This window comes from Bidens hawaiensis, unplaced genomic scaffold (genome assembly GCF_021521415.1).
Source record: "Bidens hawaiensis isolate Kalapana, Puna unplaced genomic scaffold, B.hawaiensis_p1.1 tig00064072_1, whole genome shotgun sequence".
NCBI classification, from domain to species: domain Eukaryota; kingdom Viridiplantae; phylum Streptophyta; class Magnoliopsida; order Asterales; family Asteraceae; genus Bidens; species Bidens hawaiensis.
Window position 1 is genome coordinate 39,887 of NW_027501466.1, and position 23,969 is coordinate 63,855.

The window sequence follows — 23,969 nt, forward strand, 5'->3', positions numbered from 1 at the left end:
CGAAGACATTCCAAAGACCGCGTTTCGAATAAGGTATGGACATTATGAGTTCACGGTCATGCCGTTTGGACTTACTAATGCTCCGGCCGCGTTCATGGACATGATGAACCGAATCTGTAAGCCCTACTTGGATAAGTTTGTTATCGTATTCATCGACGATATACTTATTTATTCTAAGTCCACGGCCGATCATGAAATTCATCTTCGAACGTTGCTTTTAATTCTTAGAACCGAAAAGTTGTACGCTAAGTTCTCGAAATGCGAGTTCTGGTTGCACGAGGTGCAATTTCTTGGTCACATCATTAACGTTAACGGTATTCAAGTGGACCCGCTAAGATTGAAGCTATCTCTAAGTGGGAGGTCTCGAAGTCGCCAACCGAGATCCGAAGTTTCTTAGGTTTGGCCGGCTATTATCGTAGATTCATCGAGAACATTTCTCGTATCGCCGTTCCTTTAACTTCTTTGAATCGTAAGAACATTAAGTATGAATGGGGAACGAAGCAATAAGAGGCGTTCGATATACTTAAACAAAAGCTCACCCAAGCACCTATCTTGGCTTTGCCAGAAGGTACTGAAGATTTTGTTGTCTTTAGTGACGCGTCTCACTCGGGTTTGGGATGCGTACTAATGCAACGCAAGAAAGTAATCGCTTACGCCTCTCGTCAACTCAAAGTACACGAAAAGAATTACACGACTCACGATCTAGAGTTAGGCGCCATAATCTTTGCACTTAAGATATGGAGGCACTATCTCTATGGAGTAAGATTTACTGTGTACACCGATCATAAGAGTTTGAAACATATCTTTGATCAAAAAGAGTTGAACATGCGCCAACGGCGATGGATGGAAACGCTCAACGACTACGATTGTGAGATTGTTTACCATGAAGGTAAGGCCAACGTTGTGGCCGATGCCTTAAGTCGTAAGGAACATGAGAAGCCTAAAAGAGTTCGAGCCTTACGACTAGAACTTCAAATTGATCTCATTGAACAAATCAAATCCGCGCAAACTCAAGTAATCAATGAAAACCAAATCGCCGATGAAAAACACAACGGCACCATTGACTCGTTAGTCAAAGGTAACGATGGTATCCTTAGACTAGGTAATAGAATTTGGGTACCAATCATTGGAGGTATGCGTGAGAAAATTTTGAATGAAGCTCATAAGTCGAAATACATGATGCATCCCAGAAGTGATAAGATGTACCATAACCTCAAAGCGAACTACTGGTGGAACGGGATGAAAAGGGATGTCGTTTCGCATGTTGCGAAATGTTTGACTTGTTTAAAAGTCAAGTCTGAACACCAAATGCCTTCGGGATTGCTTCAACAACCCGAACTTCCCGTATGGAAGTGGGAGTTAATCACTATGGATTTCATTACCAAACTCCTGAAGACGTCTCGACAACACAATGCTATATGGGTAATTGTGGATCGTTTAACGAAGTTCGCACATTTCATACCCATTAATGAGTCGTACTCAATGGATAGATTAGCGCGTATCTATGTAAACACCATTGTTGCTTTACATGGAGTACCGCTGTCTATCATTTCTGATCGAGACAGTCGTTTTACGTCTCATTTATGGAAAAGCTTCCAACAAGCTCTTGGTACGAAGTTGAACCTGAGCACTGCCTATCATCCACAAACCGATGGGCAAAGTGAAAGGATGATTCAAACGTTGGAAGATATGCTCCGAGCTTGTGTGGTCGATTTAGGTGGAAGTTGGGATGACCACTTACCCCTAATGGAATTCTCGTACAATAATAGTTATCACACAAGTATTCAATCCGCACCATTTGAGGCGTTATATGGTCGTAAGTGTAGAACGCTCGTGTGTTGGTTTGAAACTGGAGATAATCAATTATTTGGACCCGAGATAGTCCAAGAAACCACCGACAAGATACTCCAAATCCGAGAACGGCTTAAAACGGCGCGTGATCGTCAAAAGAGTTATGCTGACGTCCGTCGTAAGCCGTTAGAATTTAATGTCGGTGATAAGGTTTTGTTAAAAGTTTCACCTTGGAAAGGCGTTGTTCGCTTCAGTAAGAAAGGAAAATTAAGTCCTCGATTCGTTGGACCTTTTGAGGTACTCGAACGAATAGGTAATGTTGCATACTGTTTGCGATTACCCGAGGAAATGCAAGGGATACATGTGTATTCCATGTTTCGAATCTGCGAAAGTGCTTGACCGATGAATCTTTGGCAATGCCATTAAAAAACGTTGAAATTAATGAGAATTTAAAATTCGTAGAACGTCCAATACAAATTGAAGATTCGAAAACAAAGAATTTGAAAAGAAAAACATTGAAAATTGTGAAAGTTAAATGGGACTCGCGTAGAGGGCCCGAATATACTTGGGAACTCGAATCGGAAATGAAAAGAAAATACCCACACTTGTTTGAATAAAGCAATCTCGAGGACGAGATTTGTTTCAAGGTGGGGAGGATGTAACAACGCGAAAATTTCGAGTTCAAAGTATCAACTTTTTAAAGTCTAGGGACTAAAATTGCCAAATTCCAAACGTGAGGGTTAAAAATGGAAATTCTGATTTTCCTACCCATCGCGCTACGCGATGATCATCAAAGAGACCCATAGCGTACCGCGATGGGGGCGTCTGACAACGAGACACGTGGTATGCCACGTGTCCACATGTGGCACATCGGTCGCCACGTGGCCACACGTGGCGCAACGTCCGCCACGTGTCAACACGTGGCACAACGTCTGCCACGTGGCGACACGTGGCAGACCTATGTTGTGACTCACCTGGGCTATGTCGCGGTACGCGACGGGTACCCAGAGGCCCATCGAGTACCGCGATGGGACATCAGATTTCGTTTATAAATAGCAGCCAAGGGGTGGATCATTCTTCACACCAAAATCTGCTCTCAAGTCTCTCTCTAACTTCTCTCTAAAACTCGACAATTATATAAACGATTTCCTCGATAAGCGTGCCTCGAATCTCGTTTGTGTATTATCGTTTCCTTGAAGTTCATACCACCCTCCACCCACACTCAATCAAGAAGGTGTTGTTATAATGGCGAGGAGTCTAGAAAGTCGTGTCTTCAAGTGTTGAAGGTTTGGCGTTTCTCGATTAGCGTGTCGAGAAAAATGAAGCGGCGTTGAAGTGCTGCTCGAGTCCCTAGGGTTTCTATATGCCACTTAAGGTTAGGCGTAATATCGAATTCAGTATAATCTAATATTATATTCCAAGGCTTAAACCTTAAGTCGAGGTTATACTCGATACCTCGATAAAAGAAAAGAAAAGAAAACATAACAAAGAAACGAATAAAAGAATGATATTGAAGATTGTGATAACAATATATATGTGTGTAAGTATATATGATTATGTTCTTTGTTATGAAAATATTATTTAATGAATAAAGAGTATTCTTAAATAATAAAAGAAAATGATTACGTTTCTTGGAGAAGAAAAAACGTCGGGTTTTTAATATAAACTAAAGGTTTATAATTTACTTTTAAACTAGAAGTTTTCAAATAAATAAGAATTGAACTAAAGGTTCAATCGAGGATTGAGATATAAGACTAAAGGTCTTAAGCGGATCGTGTATCCGACTAACAAATATTTATACTCGTACTATAGGTGCAAGATAAAGAAAGGGAAAGACCCTTGGACGGTGAGTGAAGCCGATCCTAAAGAGACAAGGTGAATACGCCCCCAAACTTTTAAACTTGTTTTCAAATGAGTCAAACTTGTTACATGAAATTGTTTACAAGGAACTATGTGATCCTAAAACCATTATAACTATGGGTATGAACCTAGCCCTCAGGCTGTGGTATAAGTATATTTGGATCCTTACATAGGTGGTACTATGCGATGTATGGGCATGATCGCACCACCCTTGGTCGTAGGACGCTCTCCTGCAGGGAGTACGAACTTATGTGTATATTTACGGGTACTTAACTAAGTCGAACGATGCGGTGTTTGCTGAGGTGACCTAGTGTAGAGACTCTAGTTTATAATGTGTTATTTGACTTTGTTATTCCTAAGCCACGTTGGGCCGAGGCAGGCGTAGTCTCGAGGGGTAATAAAGTAAAAGAAGTTATTTTGCGTCAGCGTGTTCACCAGCATTCGTTGCTGACGTATTTTCTTACATTTTGCAGGTGAACAAAGTTAGAGCTTGGAATGACGAAGTACTATGATATCCGATGGCTCAGATTTATTTTGTAAACTTAATATATATGGTGGTTTGTAAAACATAAACAAGTAACATCATTTGTTAACAACTTAAGCGGGTATTTTATACTCCCGTCTTTTGAATGTATATATAAATTACACTTTCGATCCTTAAAGTTTTATAAATCTTCCGCAAATTAACGCAACTCTGATTTATTTACAACTATGATACCAACTTATGGGTCATGCTCCTAGGCCTAAGATGGGGTGTGACACTAGTGTCCCTGATCATAAGCGTGACGACTGGTTGGTAGACAACCGGATTCGCTACATAGGGCCTTGAAACATGACTTTGGGACACAAAGGAAACTACGGAGACAGAAAGAACCATAGAGAAAAGCTGAAAAACTATAAGAGTGTGGTGATAATCAAGAACTCTGAGTGTATATGTCATCCTTAATTAAGAAGTTTGGTAAGTGAATACTTTAACATAAAACCTAGGTTATGTGTCATCTGTTTTTAAGCCCAATCCGATATGAATAAAATACCAGTTTTTAAAACATTAGGCATCAAAATCAATCCACTATGTTTTTATTATTTATTCAAACATTAAATTTTGGTAGAATTGTTTGATTGTTAACTTTATTTGTAATTTATTTAGGGTTTATTAATATAGGAACTAGAAATATTAGTTGAGTATTGTTTGATTGTTCAGCGTTGAATAATTAGTGTTATTGGATCCGCTACTGACAACAATGATGCAATATTAGACGTGTTCATGATCAATATGTTTAACACAAATATATATAGGAATGATGTTTTGTTTCACTAGTTAAATTTCAACCTCATGTAACAAGAGTCTAAGACGCCTAATAAAATGACCTATAAGATTATGTATTTATGTGTAGTGAAGGGCTACAAATTAGGGGCAATTTTTGATATGTAACGTCATGTTAGCAAAAAAAAAACACCCCATAACGGCGAGTTCATGTCGCCCCCTGTTTTCGGCCCTCTGATCGTCTAGGGGGGGGGGGGTCTCGCCATTATCGCCCCATTTTGTTGCCCACTACCCAGTACACTTAGCCTAAATGGGAAACGATACTCATGGGTATTACTCATACACCACCCAATCCTGTAGTGTCACCTCATTTCTACCCTAAAATACCCACAAACAATACAATCACTTGCAACACCTGCCTATAAGTACCTTAGAACTTTTTGTTTGTTTTTTAGTTCTCTATGTACAATAAATGTAAACAAAATGAATCAATTTTATGCGGCAAACATTCGTCATGGAATGAAGGCATACACCCTACCCACATAAAATGACGATGATATTATTATATGATTTGAAAGCCATACGTCCTACTCATGCTGATGTTCCGTCTTCTTTAAGAGTCTGGTGTTAAAAACTATTTTTTACATTATCATATTCATATTCATATTCATATTCATATTCATATCAACAATAATATTTTTGTATTGTTAATCATACTTTATATAAGTAAGGCCCTTAACCTAATCACATGGTTTATAATGTTTGAAAGGACGCGTTGACCCAAATATTAGGTATATACTGTGTAGATGTGATGAATATAAAAAAGGAGTGGGTGGCTTGAATTGACCCTCAACTATATTGGAGTTGAGGTGTTGGAAAATATAACATTTTTAATCGGAAGGATTCTTAAAATGGTCACTTTGAGAAGAGAGAAATGGTTAAATAGTCTTAAATCCCTACACATTCTCAAAATAGCTCATTAAATTTGGACTGAGTCGACGAGATCTAGAGAAATCTTTAAACCAATAGAATTCTGACAAGTGTTATACTTTTTGAAAATCCGACGATATTTTTAAAAATGTTGGGGGACCAGTCCATACTTTTCATTAAATGTTCTTCTAAAAAAACAGTTTTTTATGACGGTTTAATAATGTTTCATAACGAATCCCCTCAACTTCCAAAAACTTGGGAAATTGTGCCTCCAAACTTAGTCTTTCAAGACGCATTTCGGGTGAATTTATACCAAGAAGACGAGCTAGTAGTTTATTTCTTATATGTTGAAATCTAGTCCACACCTTCAAATTTATTATAATCCGTCTACACCGACAATATATTATGAGATTCCGTCTGTTCCGACATGATCGTCCAAAGAATATACAATATATTATTTTTATAATCCGTCTACATCGACCATCTCACCCAAACGGAAACTACTCACCTCCACAGATGCAGGTTTTGGCCAAATTTTTTCGGCCTTAACAAACTCTCGAAGAGGACTGGACTCATCATTTTCGAGCAGCGTGCGGAACTGAACAATGTACTCATTTTCGAACTTTGAGATTATGTTGTCGTCGTAATAGGATCCAATGAACCCGGGACCCATATCCATAACCTCCACTTGATCACCCCTCTTAAATTTCGTGATTTTGATTCAAGACTTAGAGTTGGTGAAGAGATATGAATGAATTATTGAGGAAGATGATACATATAATGTAAATATGGACGGACACGTAAGATTGAACTACATAATCGTCTCCTTAGTACAAATTAAAAAGATTTGTGCCTTGAGAGACAAATTTGTAAGGCATATTTTTTCATGTGTTCAAATTTGCAGGGGTTAGATAAGAATCCTTAATAAACGGTATGACAAGACAACTTTTAATATTAAGATTTAGTGAAAAAATATGGACGGGTCCCTTAATAATTTACAAAATATGATCCTCTTAGTTCAAATTTACCAAATAACTGTATTGAAAGACAAAATTAAATGACACATTTTTTCCATGTGTTTATAATTTGTAGGGGTCAGATAAGAAACCTAAATAATCCGTCTGGTAAGAAAGCTTTTGAGAATAAGTTTTAGTGAAAAAAAATATGGACGGGTCTCTCAATATTTATGAATCTATGGTCTTCTTGGTACAAATTCACCCGAAATACGTCCTGAAAGACTAAGTTTGAAGGCACAATTTTCCAAGTTTTTGGAAGTTGAGGGGATCTGTTAGGAAACATTATTAAACCGTCAGAAAAGACTGTTTTTTAGAAGAACTTAATGGAAAATATGGACGGGTCACCCAACATTTTTAAAAATACCGTCGGATTTTCAAAAAGTGTAACACTTGTCAGAATTCTATTGGTCTAAAGATTTATCCAGATCTCGTCGGCTCAGTCCAAATTTAATGGACTGTTTTGAGAATGTGTAGGAATTTAAGGCTATTTAGCCATTTCTCTCTTCTCAAAATGACCATTTTAGAAATTTTCCCTTTTTAATCTCTACCTTACCACGTGTTTTTTAAGGCACTCGGATATCAGTGGCCATTTCTTTTAATAGTTCTTTCGAAACCACCTTACCCCGTGATGATTGATCGTATTGATTTTGATGTTTCTACGCATAAGCTTGACTCATTAAAAAGTACCATGAAGGAGGAAACAATTACTATAGGAATACTCCTTAAATTAGGTTTTAAATTTGGAATCATATGAATCCTGAGTCTCAGCTATCAGTTTTATGCTATTGGATGAGATGCATATGACGGTATTATTTTATTAAAGACAATGGTTATTCACACACCCTTTATAGATATTCACACACGCTCTTAATACACATATTATCTCTGTATAAATAACACATCCCTTTATTGTAAAATTGTCAAAGTGACGTGTACATCAAGGGCAATACCGTAAGAGTGGTCCTGCTTTCAGTTTCAGTGAAGCTATAAAACAACACTCATTTCCATATTACATCTTTCAACGCACACTGTTATCGTTTTCATATCATCAAGTTTCCGATATGTGTGGAGGTTCAATCCTCGCCGGCTAATCACTCTCGCCGTCTCACAGCCGATCTTCTTTGGAACACCATCACAACCGACAACTCTAACAATTACTACTCATCTTGCCGACGATGACTTCGAAGCTGACTTTCAGGGATTCAAAGATCAAGTTGACCTTCACCAACCTTTCTCTTTCTCCGCCTCACCTCCTGCTGCTCCTCGTAATTACTCATTTCTTCCATATTTTCAATAAATTAATTAACTGTAGAAATTTATTTTACTTTTTGGTGTTTCTGACGTAAGTTGACAACTCCGTCAAGTTGCTTTAGTTTCATAATTCTAGTATGGGGTTGGGTAAAGGTTTTGGATGCTGGGATCTAGAGAATTATTATTATTATTATTATTGTAATTAGTTTTTTAGTCGGTTTTCTAATAATATGTATGTTGATCATGGGGGTGCAAACAAGCAGAGGCTCGTTTAACTTATATGGAGCTTGAGCTCGGCTCGTTTCAAGCCGTTTACAATTTATTAACTATTTTTTTGTATATATATATATTTCTTTCAATTATAAATTTATGTATAAATAATATATATTATTTAGTTAATTTTTCCTAACATTATATATATTAAGTAATAATAATTAAATATATATCAAAAAGTTATATAGATCGCAGGATCGTTTAGGCTTGCGAACCGGCTCAAGCTCGTTTATTAAACGAGCTTACTTTTAGGAGCTCGAGCTTAATTAAGCTCGGCTCGATCAAGCTTTTTCACGAGTAGCTTGGCTTCTTTGCACCCCTAGTTGATCATGCGCCTTGATTTTTGCGTGTAGGGTCAAGATCTGATGCTTCCAAGAAAAAGAAGAACCAATATAGAGGGATCCGCCAACGCCCATGGGGCAAGTGGGCTGCTGAAATACGCGATCCAAGAAAAGGTGTCCGTGTCTGGCTTGGAACTTTTAACACGCCCGAGGAAGCTGCCAGGGCCTATGATGCTGAAGCCACGAGGATCCGTGGTCCCAAGGCCAAGCTCAACTTTCCCATTAATAATATAAACCAATCATCAGAAAGTGCTACTTGTATGGAAAATGCTAATCCTGCTAAAAAAGCAAAAACAGATTATAAGAAAACTGACAATGATCTGTTATTTGAGATGCCCTGGGATACTGCTTCGATCGATGCTTTCCTCAATGGAGATGATGCTGCTCAGGATGGCGGTAATGTGTTGGATCTCTGGAACTTTGTTGATCTTCCTGTGATGATGAATGGAGTATTTTAATTAAATATTTTCATGTTTGTTTGTAAATAAGGCTTTACATTGTCAGTATTGAGGATCTTTGAATTGTGTAATAGTTTTTGTTTCATAACTGTGTTGAACCTCCAAGTAAGGAATATGAGAATATATATCTGCAGAAGCAAGAAAAGCCTTCTAAAATTCCCTTCATTTTTGCCTTGTTTTTTTTCCCCAAAGATGTATGTTTAAAGATGATGTGTTTTCGGTTTTCTTGCAAGAAATGTTGTTTGGTTCCGCTTATTATCATCATCTTGATCATTTTAATTTCCGGTTCGCCTTCTTTGATCGTGATCTTCATCTTGAAGCCTCGTAGACCGATTTTTTCATTTCAAGCAATGAATATAGATTCATACAAGTTTGATGTTTCGGATTCCTCAAATGTGTTTCTCTCTTTAGTTGCTTCTGTTACTTTAATGTCACACAATCCGAACATAGTTGGTATACGGTATGATTTCTCAAGGCTCAAGATACTTGACGACGGATTAGTTGTAGGAATGATCAGAATCCAAGAGTTTTATCAGCCTCCTAGAAGTCATAATGTAAGCGTCAAAATTGATATTTTGCTTCAACGTGTCGACTTAAGTACAGTCATGTCTGGAGCCAAAACTAGCGATTTTCCCATCAAAGTATTGGGCGATATTGAACTTCGGCTATGGGTGCTACAGATCAAATTGCCAAAGATCAAGGTTGGTTTCTGTTTCTTAAAATCTTGGATTCTTGTTTATATGATTTGTGTCTATGCATTCTTTTAGGTAGGTTTGGATTGCGATGTAGCAGTTGATTCGAGATATTTAATATCTACCGATGAAATCTTAAGCTTGAAAGCGGTCAAGAATCGTATTGTATGAAAAACGGCTTAACCTTTTGTCACATTTGAACATTTATATCATTTTGAGATAGGTATCATTCATGATTTTCATATATTCCAATTTTGCAGGCACACTCACAAGCTTTCTCCCAGAAATGTTCTATAGGCTTTTACTTGTAAAATATAATAAACTTGCAGGAATAGGTACAGAAGCAATCTTCTAGCAATCACCATGGTCTCAGTAATTTGTTAAAGATCTTTATATAAAATTTGTTGCAAAATATTATTCATTGTCTATTTCGTATGAAATTTGGCTGATCAACAGATCAGAAATCGTGTTATTATTTACAGGTTAAACTATTTAACATTATCGTTATCGAGTATCGACTCATGACAAGCAACCCTCAACTACTATTATTAGCATGTAATCTGTTATGATCCAAGTTATCAGAATCATCATCATCGTACTCAGTATATCCCACCAATAGCAAAGCTATGGTAGGGTCTGAGGAGGGTAAGATGTAGACAGCCTTACCTCTACCCCATAGTGATAGAGAGGCTGTTTCCGGTGAGACCCCCGGCTCGATAGTAGTTTTTCATCAAGCCTTGGACATAAGGCACATAGCACTCAATCATCGGGACACCGGCTGATCGGTGCATGTACCCTTGGCTTTCGGCTATCAACGCCACCACATGATGCCTGATTAACCTTCCACCACTTTTAACGTTATTTTCAAGAGATTAGTAAAAAACCGTCAAAATTAGTGCAATTTCACTTTTGCCCACCCGAGGGTTCACACATATATACATTATATGCGCGCACCGCAAGCAGGGCATATACAAGTTATCAAAATATTAGCATCTATTAGTCTTTGATTCATGTAACGGTGTATCTATAGTCAAGTTCGATTTGTTCCGACGAAAAAGAATATAGGTTGAATGTTAACCACAATTTCAGAAAACAACAAATAAATCGGCTAGGCTAACAAAACATGTCATATGACCAAAACATTTCATTTGACGTTTCAGCTATTTATAAAATTATTACTCGTATTAAAATTTTAAAACGATAAAAATATACACAAATTTTATTAATTCAGATAAACGCATATATAAAACGAATGTTATTTTTGGTGGATTATGACAATGATGAAGAATTTTAGTTAGAACTAGTGAGATTGTCAGTTTGAATCCCGAGCCCACCCGGGTTTTCGTCCCACCGTGTGTGGTGGCACAACTACTGTTAAGTGAAACTCGGTGGTATGGTTTATGGGAACGCCCAAGCCAAATCCTGAAGCCAACTTAAGCTCGATTAAGACAACATAGTCTAGTTAGAGTAGCGCAACCAAACCGTATAAATATAAGTCCATTTAAACGGTAACCCTAACTTAACTATTTACTCCTGTCTTTTCGTGGAACGGCGGTTTGTTCCGTCGTACTTTTATTATTCACCGGTGAACATTTTTATTACGATCTCCAGTACGATTAAAAAGGTACTGTTTCTCGAATTCTTATTATATCTTTTCGAAATCACATTGCTTGGTTTTTATTCTTGCAATATGAAAACCTAATCAACTCATAGGATTAAATGGGTTTAGTTTATAGATCTCCGTATAGTTAACCCACGATGATACAATTAGTTTTTCAGTTCAGTTTAAGGGTTTTTAATTTCTATATAAAAATCCCAATTTTGTTTTGTACTGTTGGTTGCCCACCAAGTGTTTGATAAAATGCCACTCCTAATAAACTTAAGATAGAAACTGGGAGAGTGAAATTGAGCTGGAAATTTTGCATTCTGTTTGGTTTGGAGTATCAATTCTTGTTTTGTAATGCCATATGTTCATTTTTCAGATAGTGCAGCTTCTGCTGACTGCGGTTATGATGTTCGTTTCTAAAATTTCGAGACTTGGAGCTCAAGCGGTTAAGGGCTTATTAAAAGGTTTGTTCTTTACTCTTTTTGAATGCTGTTTGAGTTTTCTTACATGGTTTAAAGATTGACCTATGAACTCTTGCCTTATTATGTTTTCTTGGAATAGATTATAGTCACATCTATTTTATATATAGTGTTCTGCTTTAAGCTGGTTTTGCATAATAATGTTTCTTTTACATTATTCCTCCTTGGAATAAATAATTTTAGCATTGTTTGATAAACTTGAGCTTCACATCTTTCTGTTACCTGTTTGAAATAAGCTATGTGAGCTTTGCCAGATTTTTTTCATTTATTTAAGTGTTCAATGAATAAAGTATATCACTTCATTGGTAATGATTTCATTATCTTTGTCAAATTGCAGCCCCACTATCAACTGGAACAAAAAGGTCATTTTCTCCTGTAGTTCAGAATGGCTATTTGGAACCCGTGGTTAGTTTACGATCACTTTAGTTATGATGCTTAGGTGCATTTATTGTTTCAGATGCAGTAAATTACATCATGTTTGGAAATAATATAACAAACTAGCTTTTTTTCAACAATTAACTTGTGCAAGAAGTCAGGAGACTGCATATTTGTGGGGACAAAGGTCAAATGCATTTACTACTTATATCTCTGACTACTTATCTAGACCAAAATCAAATACATTATAAACCTGTCATAACTTACTTTAATATAATCTTTATAGAATGAAATTGGCTGCTAATTCATTGGCAATCGTGTTTAGCAGTTGCAATTTGTTTTTTAGCTTAAATGTCATGACTAATTTATAAAATTGTTCTCAATAAAATGATAGTTCTGAGATGCAGTTCAGTTTTGTATTAAAAGTAACCTGATCTTGTCTTTGGTTTACTTGCTGTTTGCTTTTTGATGGTGACAAATTTAATATTTTCGTCTTTACCTCCTAACTTTTTCAGAGTTGTAAATTGTTCTCCACTACAGCCACTGGAAATTCACAAGAAAATGAAGTAAGCCAAAAGTGAGTGTATGCTCTGATCATGTTTTTTTCAATTTTCTTTTTCTGTTGCTGTTAGTAAGTAGAATTTGGGACACATGAGAGTTAGGTTATGGAATTCATATTAATTGGTTTATTAGCATCTGCTTACAAACTTACAACCGGTCTGCAGGATCTCTGTGACTTTCTTTGACAAAGATGGAGAGCAGGAAATTAAGGTTCCTATTGGAATGTCAATGTTAGAAGCTGCCCACGAGAATGACATAGAGCTTGAAGGTTGCTTCATTTGCTTAATTTTAGCAACTCCTATTTGATTCACAGTTTTGTAGCTTAACAGTTGAAATTTGTTTACAGGAGCTTGTGAAGGGTCACTTGCTTGTTCCACTTGTCATGTGATTGTCATGGTATGCTATTACACTCTTTGGCTAACACCATAAAGACGAAAAAAATGCTTCATGTTTTGCATTAAAAAGTCCCTAAACCTAATTCTAAATATTAAAGTCCTGAACTTGTTAATATTATACAAACTGTGATATTAATGATTACTTGTATAGTACATGCACACGCATGACGCATGCGTTTTTTGTTGATGTGAAGTGGCCACGCATGCAGTGACTGGCAATCAACATTTACCATCCAACATGTTTAGGGACTTTAATATGCAGTTGAGAAAGTAATTTATTTTTTTATGGAGCCATGATTACACATGCATGACTGATTTTCAGGATGTGGAACAATATAATAAGCTAGAAGACGCTACAGATGAAGAGAACGATATGCTCGATCTTGCTTTTGGTCTGACTGAAACGTAAGCTTCTACATGATTGTTACAATTATATCAAATATGCATACTGATTAAGCTGTGTTTTTATGCTGTGCAGATCTCGCCTTGGCTGTCAAGTAATTGCAAAACCTGAACTTGATGGGCTTCGTCTTGCCCTTCCCGCTGCTACTAGAAATTTTGCTGTTGATGGATACAAACCAAAACCACACTAACCATATTTATTTTGGATCAAAACTAGAGAACCATTTTTGTACCATGTATTTCCATTTGCATTTGAGTGGATGCTTCTCGGCTTCATAACAGATTGCCCATCTATCAAATTGTGAAAATAATTAGTGGCTTCGGGTTTAGAATTTATGATTGTTGTAGTTTACTGACTTCATGTATGATATATATGCATATCATATGTGAGGTTTGTGGAAGTATATTGTAGCCATTACTTTGTTACAAGGTGGTTATTGCTATTAAATATTATATGTGGCTTGGTATGGTCATATTAGTGTCAAAATTTTGTTGGATACAAAACTGATGGATGGTTTATAAGTTTTTTTATACAGCCTCCTTATCTTTAACTCGAAAATATATGGCCATTTGTAGTAGGATGTTTATGGAGTCATGTATGGCTGGTTTGATGGATCGGATGCATCCGCTAACGGACGCCTTATCCATGGATTTTTTTTGGAGGAGGCGTTCGTGGGGACAGGCACCAATGGATGTGTATTTGGGTTACAATTTTTATTGGTTTTGGAAGCAATAAATAGATAAGTATTTGTGTTAAAAATAGATTTATTATCAGATAAGGATAAACTTTATATACTTACAAGTTTGTTAGGTTATAAATAGTCAATATATAAATATTAAATGTATTTTTTTAGCTTATATAATTTGTAACTTTTATAACACAGGGAAAATTGAATAAGTTTCAAAATTACCTGATTTAACTATTCTGATAAAGTAAAATGATTGAGGACACATGTCGCTTGGAGATTCATCCTTAGCCAAAATTTTCCGCTCAAACTATTTTCCTATTTTTCATGAAACTTATTTTTGTCAGTGTAATCAAAATATATATCAATCCATCATTTAATCAAATAATTAATTACCTAAATTATAAAGATTAAAAATATGCGGGTAATATATCTACTATTATAATAAAACAAGCTTTTATCTAGACATGTGTCCTCTTTATAAGAATTAGACAGTTACGTATTACGGTTTTAGCTATTCAATATTTCCAAGCTTCCTTCCCACAACCTGCAATTGATCGATTAAACGGTTAACAGAACGTGAAGGATAATTCTCAGCCTATATTAAATCGCCACCATCGATTGTGCCGGATATCTTCAGTTTTTTGCTTTGCTTATTCGTCGTCATCTATTACTGATAATCCATCTCCTGTTAATTTTTCATTTATAGTTCCAAATTCCAATCATAGTCGATATATCTACAGTTTACTTCTGTTGTTGTATGTTGATTTGGGAACCTAATTTAATTTGCCACTGATTTATCCATCGATATCTTCAATTATTGCGCGACATCATTTACAGATAATCAACATCTCTCATTTTTTACTTCTAGTTATATATTTACAGTTCATTTTTTGTTTTTATTGTTCATAGATGGTAATCGAGAAATTTTGTAACACGTTTGTTGTTTATGGCTTTAGGGACTGTCGAGTCCCCCTTTTCACCCAAACTATATCTACCATGGTACACTAAAGGTAAGGTAATTGATATATATATATATATATATATATATATATTTGGGTTACATCATTGTTGTGGTAGGAATATATTTTGGATGGATGACTCCTCTTATGCAGGAGGGCTATCGAAAACCGATAAAGAAAAGATGTCTGGGTGTTAGATATGTGGGACCGGAGTGATCCATTGAGTAAAAAGTTTGTAATTTAAATATTTTTATCCATTCTTTAGGAGGTTAGCTAAAATGATTAGTCGTTACTGGGTGTAGGTTTTAGAAATGTTGGGCTGAAGAAGCTCAAACGTCAAACGCTTTTATTTTACGATGCTTAAATAATTAATCGTGTTGGAGAAAGGTGACTTAATTACCAGTTTGGCCATGATAAGTGATAGGCAAATCACCGGTAACGAATAGACATTTGAAATGATAAATAAAACGGATAGAACAACGGCTTGTTTTCGGATACAGACACACCACCGAACCAAACCGAAGGGCGTCTAAACATGCGTTTAGGATACAGAAATCACCACCTAAACTTATGATTAGATTCCAAAGGTCACCATTCAAGTTGCCACACTTGAACTAGCAATATTGGAGAATTAATTTCAACTCAAATCTATTGAGAGAAAATTAACACAAATATATTTTTCATCAAAACATAAAACTGCTTTTATTTCACCATGTATTCGTACATATAGAAAATAAACAAAAGAAAACTAACTAGAACATGGCGCCTTGAAATAAGCTAATAACTGACTCAATGAAATCATGCATAAAAACTAAAAAATAATCAACTAGAAATATGCGACAAAATAAAAAGATAACCACTTTGGACGTTGCATGGGAATAATTTCAATGTAGCATTAATATCTTGCAACCGGACATCACTGTTTCAACATGGAGCTAGCCAGGGTATCTCGTCTGACCCGACGGACCAAAATTAACGTTGACCCGTCTTTTGAACCCGACCCATATGACTATCTTATCGGATTGCACCAAAGACTAGCGGTTTTAGTTTGTGGCATTTTACGGGGTCGCAATTGCTATCAATAAGATTCATAATAAGTTATGCCAGGATTTGATACTTAACTATTGGTTTTTTGTTATTCTCTGCAGATTCTGGTTTGCACGGCTTTTCATAGTTATTATTTAATTCTCCTAATTAGAAGTGGTAAAAACGGGTGGGTCAGATGGGTTGGGTCAAAATTTGTGGTTTGGATTGGCAAAACACTTAAAACTAATATTTTTTTTCCAAAAATCGAATAGTTTGACTGCAAGAATTATATTACTAAGCTATAATCTAATTTAGTGAACAAAATGATTTAGGAGGATTTATACACTAGAACTACAATTCCATCGACTTTCAACGTGTTTGACTTGTCTTTTTTTTTTACCTTTCTTGATGGATTATCCATTTTACTTTATTGAGTATAAGCTAAAAAGCATAAACTGAATGTATCCCTAATATATCATGACTGATTTGCAATGTAATCAACTAAGGCAAGATCTAATCTCATTGACTTGTAGGTGGACAGTTATCTTTCTTAGGCAAGTTCCATTTTGAGAATTCATTACTAGAATACTAGCTAAATGATGTATTTGTTATTTGACTTATTCTTGTATGTGGGTATAGTTTTCTTTGCATTTCCCTTTTCTTTTTAGGTTTTGTTATTACTTTATATAGATTTGAACTTATGAAGTTACAAGTTGTACATAAATTAAGGACATCTTGTATTAGTATAAACTTTTGTTCTCTTTGGGCATCTAAATGATATGCAATTCTTATGGAAATAGCCTTATTAATTTATTTTATTCAATTTTGCAGATTCCGGGTGAGGAGGGTTCTCTGCTTCTGAGTTTTTTGGGTAGGTATATCTTAACTTAGTTTCTATGACTTTACATGGGGAGTCACTGCAGTTTGAGTCTCATGACTACATGGCTAAATTTTTCATTCTCTTTTTCCTTTTTGAAAGGGTTTGAATTTTTTCATTCATTCATTTAACTTGTTTTTGATAAAGATATATGATGCACTTTCAATTTGCATTTTGTGATAGTTTTCATAAGTAAATAATTATAAACAGTTACTATTGCTATTGGCATTGCAAACACTTGTGTTTTGTAGGTACTAATGCTAATGCATGTCATCAGCAATGCCTCACAAAGTCAACCCCATAGACTCAAAACAATGAAGGCAAGCCTGGGATTGGTAATGCAATTTTAGACCATTTGAGCATGGCATTGCCTATTTCGCGTTAACATGTATTTTCATACATTTACTCCTTTATATTTATATTCAAGTATATGAACCTAAAGCCTATTCCTTAATTCCTTTAACAATTGTAGGTGATGAGAAGATATGGTGTTGAAGAGCCTTAGGAGAAACTAAAGGAACCTAAATTTGGTTTATAAGTGTAAATTATTGGAATATGATGGAGGCAATTACATGTAAAAAAAAAAGGAAAAGGAGCAATCCAAGTAATCAATTTTTAATAATTTCCAGAGCCAAGCCCGTTTGAGAATGGTTGATATGATGATATTTATAGCTAGACTTTAATATATTTTAAATTGAGCATTGATGATTCGACAATGTAAGCTTACACTTAAAAGTGGCTACTACTTTTATGATTTGATTATAGTTGAAGGGTATCATGGATTAATTACATCATGCAGTTACAAATCGCTACTATTTTAAGTCTTAAATGAGTGTTTAAAAATACATGGATGCTCAAGTAGAATAATATCAAGTGCAAATGAAACAATATTTAATATAATTTGTATGTACTTATTACAAATTATTCTTAAATTTAAAATGTTTGGTACCTCGTCCCGTGTAATACACGGGTTTATAACCTAGTTTAAGTATATTTTATTATATGCATTTTGTGTTAGGTGATATTTAAACATAATTTGTTGTATTTATCTATTTATTTATTTATATGATATTAATAACTAAATTGTTATAAATAAAGTGGTTCGTGAGAAATAAGTAAAAAAAATAAAAGTTGGTGATAATGTGGAAAAGATAAGTTTGTGGAATGCGTTGATCGAGAAGGTTTGTGAGGTGTTACTCGTCGGTCCGTTGATTAAATTTGTTTGTGAGCCTCTATGTGTGTGCGCGCACGTGAACATGCTATTGGAATGTAAGAAGTAATTTATATTATTAATATTGGGTAATTAATGGCTAAAATAGAATGGAGTTTTGCATAACACCACCAAACCATTTTCTTAGAATACTCCAATCATCAGCCGCAGTGCAATTCGCATGTAATCATAAATAGCACACGTTTTTAGAATTAGAATTAGAAGGCAAGCCTATCTTGACATGTTAGTTAGCCTTTGTTGACTCAAAACAATGAAAATGATGGCTTAAGGGCTTGCTAACTTTGTCTTTAACGCCTTGTATCATATTTGATGATCAGTGCCATACATTTAATGTACATATGGTTGCTTAACATGTTCCGTCCACTTTTGACATGCATGATGTTCACTTTTAAGGATCCCTGGGAAACATAATGTTTGTTTTCTAGGTTTTGAATATTTGCTATAAATATAATGAATAAGATACTTTGCATAAGTGGATTTAAAAACTTAAATAATCAGTTATAAATACTTAAATCATGATGTATATTGCTAGCATCATAAATTGTGGTTTGTTGGTCTAAATCTACTCTTTACAATTCTTCATCATTGAATACTTTCATAAATTTTGCAGAGGCCAAGCCACTTAACATCACAATGTCTTATACATGCAGAAGTATAAAGCAAATGATAGCTTCATATTCCTTTGTTTTTCTAAACTTATAAACAAGATATGGTGATTTATTATATCTACTTACAATCTTGATCTTCTTAGGTAACATCACTACACAAAAATATGTTTTTTAATATATATAAAATAACCAGAACATGCACACATACATCCATTTCAGTATTAGGACACAATGCATAGTTGAATAGATATCAGTTCAAATCCAGAAAAAGATTATTGTGATTTTTTCAACATTGGAGCTGAAAATCAAGACTAGTGACCGGTCTTATAGTGACTATGCATTCATCAACAGTTTTATATCTACACAAGAAAGGATGCTGCGGTAAAACACCATTGAAGCTAGCTACTAATCCTTGTAAGGAGCGAATAAGATAGATGAATTGTGTCCTCCGAATCCAAAAGAGTTGGACATTGCTGCCTTTATATTCAACTTTTCCTTCTTCGCACCCACCAGCAAGTTTTTATCCTAAACAAACAACAATTTTATTTCATTTATCCGTGCAAATAAGCATTAAAAAGTACATTATCAAAATTTATTTGCGCGTTTTACATACCACACCGACATCTGGATTTTCAAGATTTATGTTTGGATGGAGCCATGCTGTTTCTATAGCCTACATAACAGTATATCATTATTGAAACCTTAATTACATAATGGTATATTCAACTTTTGCTGAGTAGCATTTACCTTAACAGTAGCTACTGCTTCAACAGCACCAGCAAGCCCCGAGCAAGTGACCAACCATGGATTTCGTGGAGTTTATCTTTAACTAGAACAAGATTTAACAAAAACAAATGTTAAAACTGTTTATTATGTATTGCCGTATTGAGTCTATTGACACAGTAAGAAGCTGATTTACCTCAGAATTGTCACCAAAACAGCGAATGATAGCTTCATATTCATTTAGATCACCAGACGGTGTTGATGTAGCATGGGCATTTATGTAATTTACATCTTCTCTAGCAACTCCAGATTGAGCCAAAGCCTTTTCTATGCACAACGCTATTCCCGTCCCTAATTACAGCAACCAAAACAAATACATTATATTCAAAATTTTCTACAGCTACAGAGGCTCTGAACTTACCATCAGGATGAGGCTCGGTCATGTGATACGCATCACATGTGAAACTTCCTCCCATGAATTCTGCATAAATCTTTGCACCTCTTGCCTGCCAGCCACGTTTTCATTTCATTAATATATCAAAGATCGATAGTAAATAGATAAATACGTGTAGAGTTTGCGTACCTTAGCATGCTCTAACTCTTCTAGAAGGAGAACACCAGCACCTTCTCCCATTACAAATCCATCACGGTTCTGATCGACCAATTAAAAAAATCAAAATATGTTTATTTAAAAGAACTATGTATATTTAAATCATACCACGTCCCAAGGGCGCGATGCTTTCGTTGGATCATCATTCCTCTGTGAAAGGACTATTGCAAGCAACAAATCCACCAAGTCCTACAAAATATATACTCATTTAACGACGGATAATTCATGAAAAGTACGTTGTATATATCTGTTTTACAATTTGCCCTTTATTTAATACCTATAGGAATGATGACTGAATCAGAACCCCCAGAAAGCATCATATCCTGCAAGTTTTAAACAAAACATTTAGTCGAAAAAACAAGAGTTTGCAGGTGGATTTTAAAGAATGATACAAATGAGCAATGATGCTTACAGTTTCACCTCTGATTATATGATTAGCTGCATTTAGTATACAATAGTTACTTGTAGCACAAGCTGTAGAAATCGAATAATTTGGTCCCATCCAACCCTACATATCACAAAAAGAAAACCATTAACCACTATAGCATAAGTCCACAAATTCCATAAAATAATTTGCAACAAGCTAATTAATTACCAAGTCCATTGCAAGTATAGCAGAACCCATATTTGTCGTTGCAAACGGGACACAAAATGGATTCATCTTCTTGTATGAAACCCTCAACGCTTCGATTGCATCTTGAAATATCTATTTAAATAATAAGCTTAAAATTACGCTTTTTCAAAATTATTCATAATATTGCATTAGAGTTTAGAAAGCTAAAACTTACCTTCATGCCACCAAGCGCAGACCCAATGATGACCCCACATTTAGTTATGTCTAGTTCTTTCATGACATCCGCTGTAACACCGCCATCTTCCAACGCCTTCTTGCCAGCAGTTAACAAGTACAACATAAACTTGTCTACCCGTTTCGAAAGCTTTGGTGCTATCCATCCATCAGCTGAGAACGACTTAATCTCCCCTGCAATTTTCTGAAACCAACCACAATTAGGACCACTTTAATCACACAACATAATATTTCACGAAACGAACAGTACTTACAGTCGGAAACTGTTGGCAGTCGAAAGACTCGATTTCACTTATGCCACTAACACCTTCCAGTAAATTATCATAAAAAACATCTACAACATCACCAACCGGAGACACCACCCCAAGGCCCGTCACTACTACCCGTCGTTTCTTGGTCACCGGTTTCTTCTTCGTTGTCGGCTCTTTCGCAGGCTGCACAGCAACTGCCATAGCTTTACCTAAAACCATTAAAAAAATAATGTAACAAAAAAGGGGAAAGTTAACGTACAAATTATTAAATTAACGTGTAATTACACTATGCTGTAATTGCACTACACTATAATTACACTATGTTATATATATAATTACACTACTTGATTCTCACGTACGTTAAAATAATTTGTATTTGATCCAAACGTACTAATAAATTAGCAAACAAACATGGGCATATTAAAATTACAACTTTTTACTAATCAGTGACTGTAACAACATTAAAAATTAAATCTTTCATAACCCCAAATTGAAATCACCAAGAATCAAAAACAATTACCTTTCTGTGCAGATCGATTAACCCGTTTCGGAATCCGATTATCATAACCAAAAATAGAGAAAGAAGAAGACAAGGGTTTGGATTTATAATACTCCTCACACGGCTCCAATGAATTCATCAGGTTCGTAATAATACCCGACCCGTAAAGTGACGTCAATCGCCGACAACTTTCTTCTGGCGGACCGACTGAATCTCTTCGACGAATACGGCAGCGCCGCCGCCGCCGGCGACGGCTTGTCGCCGGAAAACGACATGCAGGCGGCCACTAGCCATGTACAGAGCGGAGATGGCAACCACCATTGAAGAAGAACTGTAATTTAATTAAAATTAAAATCGATTGAAAAGATTAAATCTTTGGTATGAATAATAAATGTAACTGGGCGTGTTTGGTAACAAGAGTAGTGAAAATTATTATCTTAGAAACGTGAATGATTGAAATGGGTGGTGGTTATTAATACTTTGTTACATAATAAAGCTTGATATTAGGGCTGAGGGGTGTGAGGCTTCAACGGGGCGCTAGAGCCCAGGCGCTAACACCACATTACCACCGGGGCGCTAGCGGAGGCGCTAACCGGGGCGTTAGCGCGAAAAAACATGCAGGCGTGATGGGGTTAGCGACAGAAGAGAGAGATAAAGGTGTCTTGGTAATGGAAAAGAGCCGTTGGGCTCTTATTTAATTAAAAAAAAAATATTTTTTCCTATATAATACCCCATTTCATCCCATTTTTATACCACAACTTCAAACCTTCACCCAAAATCAGTTCATCTTCTCAACTTTTTTTAAAAAAAATGTCGTGGTACTCGTCTGATTCCGACTCCTCCGAAGAGGATGATTTGCTTCTTCATGTAGGGGGAGTTTTGACCGCAACCGTGGTGGATCTCTTGCAAAATCAAGCCCATCAACCTCGAGTCCCAAGAGTTAGAGCACCATCTCGTGATCGTGATCGATCGGGTGCTAACGATACTTTGATTAGGCATTATTTTAGCCCTCAACCGGTATACGAGGAGTCGGATTTTCGAACTCGTTTCCGAATGAGCAGACAATTGTTCATAGCGTATAGCAAGTGATTTAGAGGCACGGTATCCCTTTTTTCAACAAAGGAAGGATGCTATGGGTCTCCCCCGGTTTTACCCCCTCTTCAAAAATGCATGGCTGCTATCCGTCAATTAGCGTACGCATCTCGTCGGACGCTTTAGATGAGTATTTACAGATGTCGAAAAGGGTTGCACGTGAATCCCTTCATTTTTTCTGCCAAGGTAAAAAAACATTAATTTTAGTTTTTATTAAATATTTATTACATTTTGTAATATATATTATATGTTTATAGATTATTTTATATACGTAGGAGTCATATCGATTTACTCTCGGAGATATCTGCGTAAACCTACAATGTATGACATCCAACGCATATATGAGGTGCACGCAGAAAAACATGGTTTTCCTGGGATGCTAGGTAGCATCGATTGTACGCATGTTGGATGGGCTATGTGTCCAACGGCCTGGCGAGGTCAGTTCCACCGTGGTGATCATGAAGGGCCGACCCTTATACTTGAGGCGGCGGTGTCACAGGATCTTTGGTTTTGGCATGCTTTTTTTGGTGTTGCTGGGTCAAATAACGACCTTAATGTTATCGATCAGTCACATTTGATCAACGACCTTATCGACGGGGTTGAACCACCTCAATCTTTTGTTGCAAATGGAGAACTCTTCAAGTACGGGTACTTATCTGGTCGATGGTATTTACAACAATGGGCTTTGTTAGTTCAAGCTTTTACAGATCCAATCGCCGACAAACGGAAGTATTTTACGAAGAAGCAAGAGTCTGCTAGAAAAGATATTGAAAGAACTTTTGGAGCTCTGAAAAAACAATATTATGTACTTGGCGAACCCGATACGTTATTGGACTCGGGAGAGGATAACGGACGTCGTCTACACGTGTCTGATCCTACACAACATGACGTTAGAATACGAG

General features: G+C 36.0%; 2 protein-coding genes and 1 pseudogene across 3 annotated transcripts; 2 read left to right on the top strand and 1 right to left on the bottom strand.

Moving 5' to 3' along the window:
• Positions 1–5,462: 5,462 nt before the first annotated feature.
• On the top strand, positions 5,463–9,340 carry LOC143604160 (ethylene-responsive transcription factor ERF109-like). Its single transcript, XM_077080727.1, has 3 exons — positions 5,463–5,539; positions 7,933–8,126; positions 8,739–9,340. The coding sequence occupies exons 1-3, from the start codon at positions 5,463–5,465 to the stop codon at positions 9,182–9,184; spliced, it is 717 nt and encodes a 238-aa protein (XP_076936842.1). The 3' UTR covers positions 9,185–9,340.
• A 2,005-nt stretch (positions 9,341–11,345) lies between these two features.
• Positions 11,346–14,056, top strand: LOC143604161 (uncharacterized). The gene is made up of 8 exons (XM_077080728.1): positions 11,346–11,500; positions 11,859–11,946; positions 12,299–12,366; positions 12,852–12,913; positions 13,062–13,165; positions 13,244–13,293; positions 13,615–13,697; positions 13,771–14,056. The coding sequence occupies exons 2-8, from the start codon at positions 11,886–11,888 to the stop codon at positions 13,883–13,885; spliced, it is 543 nt and encodes a 180-aa protein (XP_076936843.1). The 5' UTR covers positions 11,346–11,500; positions 11,859–11,885; the 3' UTR covers positions 13,886–14,056.
• Positions 14,057–19,237: 5,181 nt separating this feature from the next.
• LOC143604166 (3-oxoacyl-[acyl-carrier-protein] synthase II, chloroplastic-like) lies at positions 19,238–22,293 on the bottom strand (annotated as a pseudogene). Its single transcript, XR_013148234.1, has 13 exons — positions 21,997–22,293; positions 21,480–21,685; positions 21,206–21,409; positions 21,013–21,123; positions 20,830–20,925; positions 20,695–20,740; positions 20,526–20,606; positions 20,391–20,459; positions 20,229–20,313; positions 20,004–20,158; positions 19,832–19,913; positions 19,698–19,757; positions 19,238–19,609 (listed from the first exon to the last, which is right to left on the bottom strand). The product of XR_013148234.1 is annotated as a 3-oxoacyl-[acyl-carrier-protein] synthase II, chloroplastic-like (transcript).
• Positions 22,294–23,969: the final 1,676 nt, after the last annotated feature.

Excerpts from the sequence above, each read along its gene's own strand:
- LOC143604160 (XM_077080727.1), top strand. The coding sequence starts at position 5,463 with ATGACGATGATATTATTATATGATTTGAAAGCCATACGTCCTACTCAT. Across the intron at positions 5,540-7,932 it reads CCGTCTTCTTTAAGAGTCTG|GTTCAATCCTCGCCGGCTAA; the intron begins GTGTTAAAAACT and ends ATATGTGTGGAG. Across the intron at positions 8,127-8,738 it reads CTCACCTCCTGCTGCTCCTC|GGTCAAGATCTGATGCTTCC; the intron begins GTAATTACTCAT and ends TTTTGCGTGTAG.
- LOC143604161 (XM_077080728.1), top strand. The coding sequence starts at position 11,886 with ATGATGTTCGTTTCTAAAATTTCGAGACTTGGAGCTCAAGCGGTTAAG. Across the intron at positions 12,914-13,061 it reads GAAAATGAAGTAAGCCAAAA|GATCTCTGTGACTTTCTTTG; the intron begins GTGAGTGTATGC and ends ACCGGTCTGCAG. Across the intron at positions 13,166-13,243 it reads GAATGACATAGAGCTTGAAG|GAGCTTGTGAAGGGTCACTT; the intron begins GTTGCTTCATTT and ends ATTTGTTTACAG.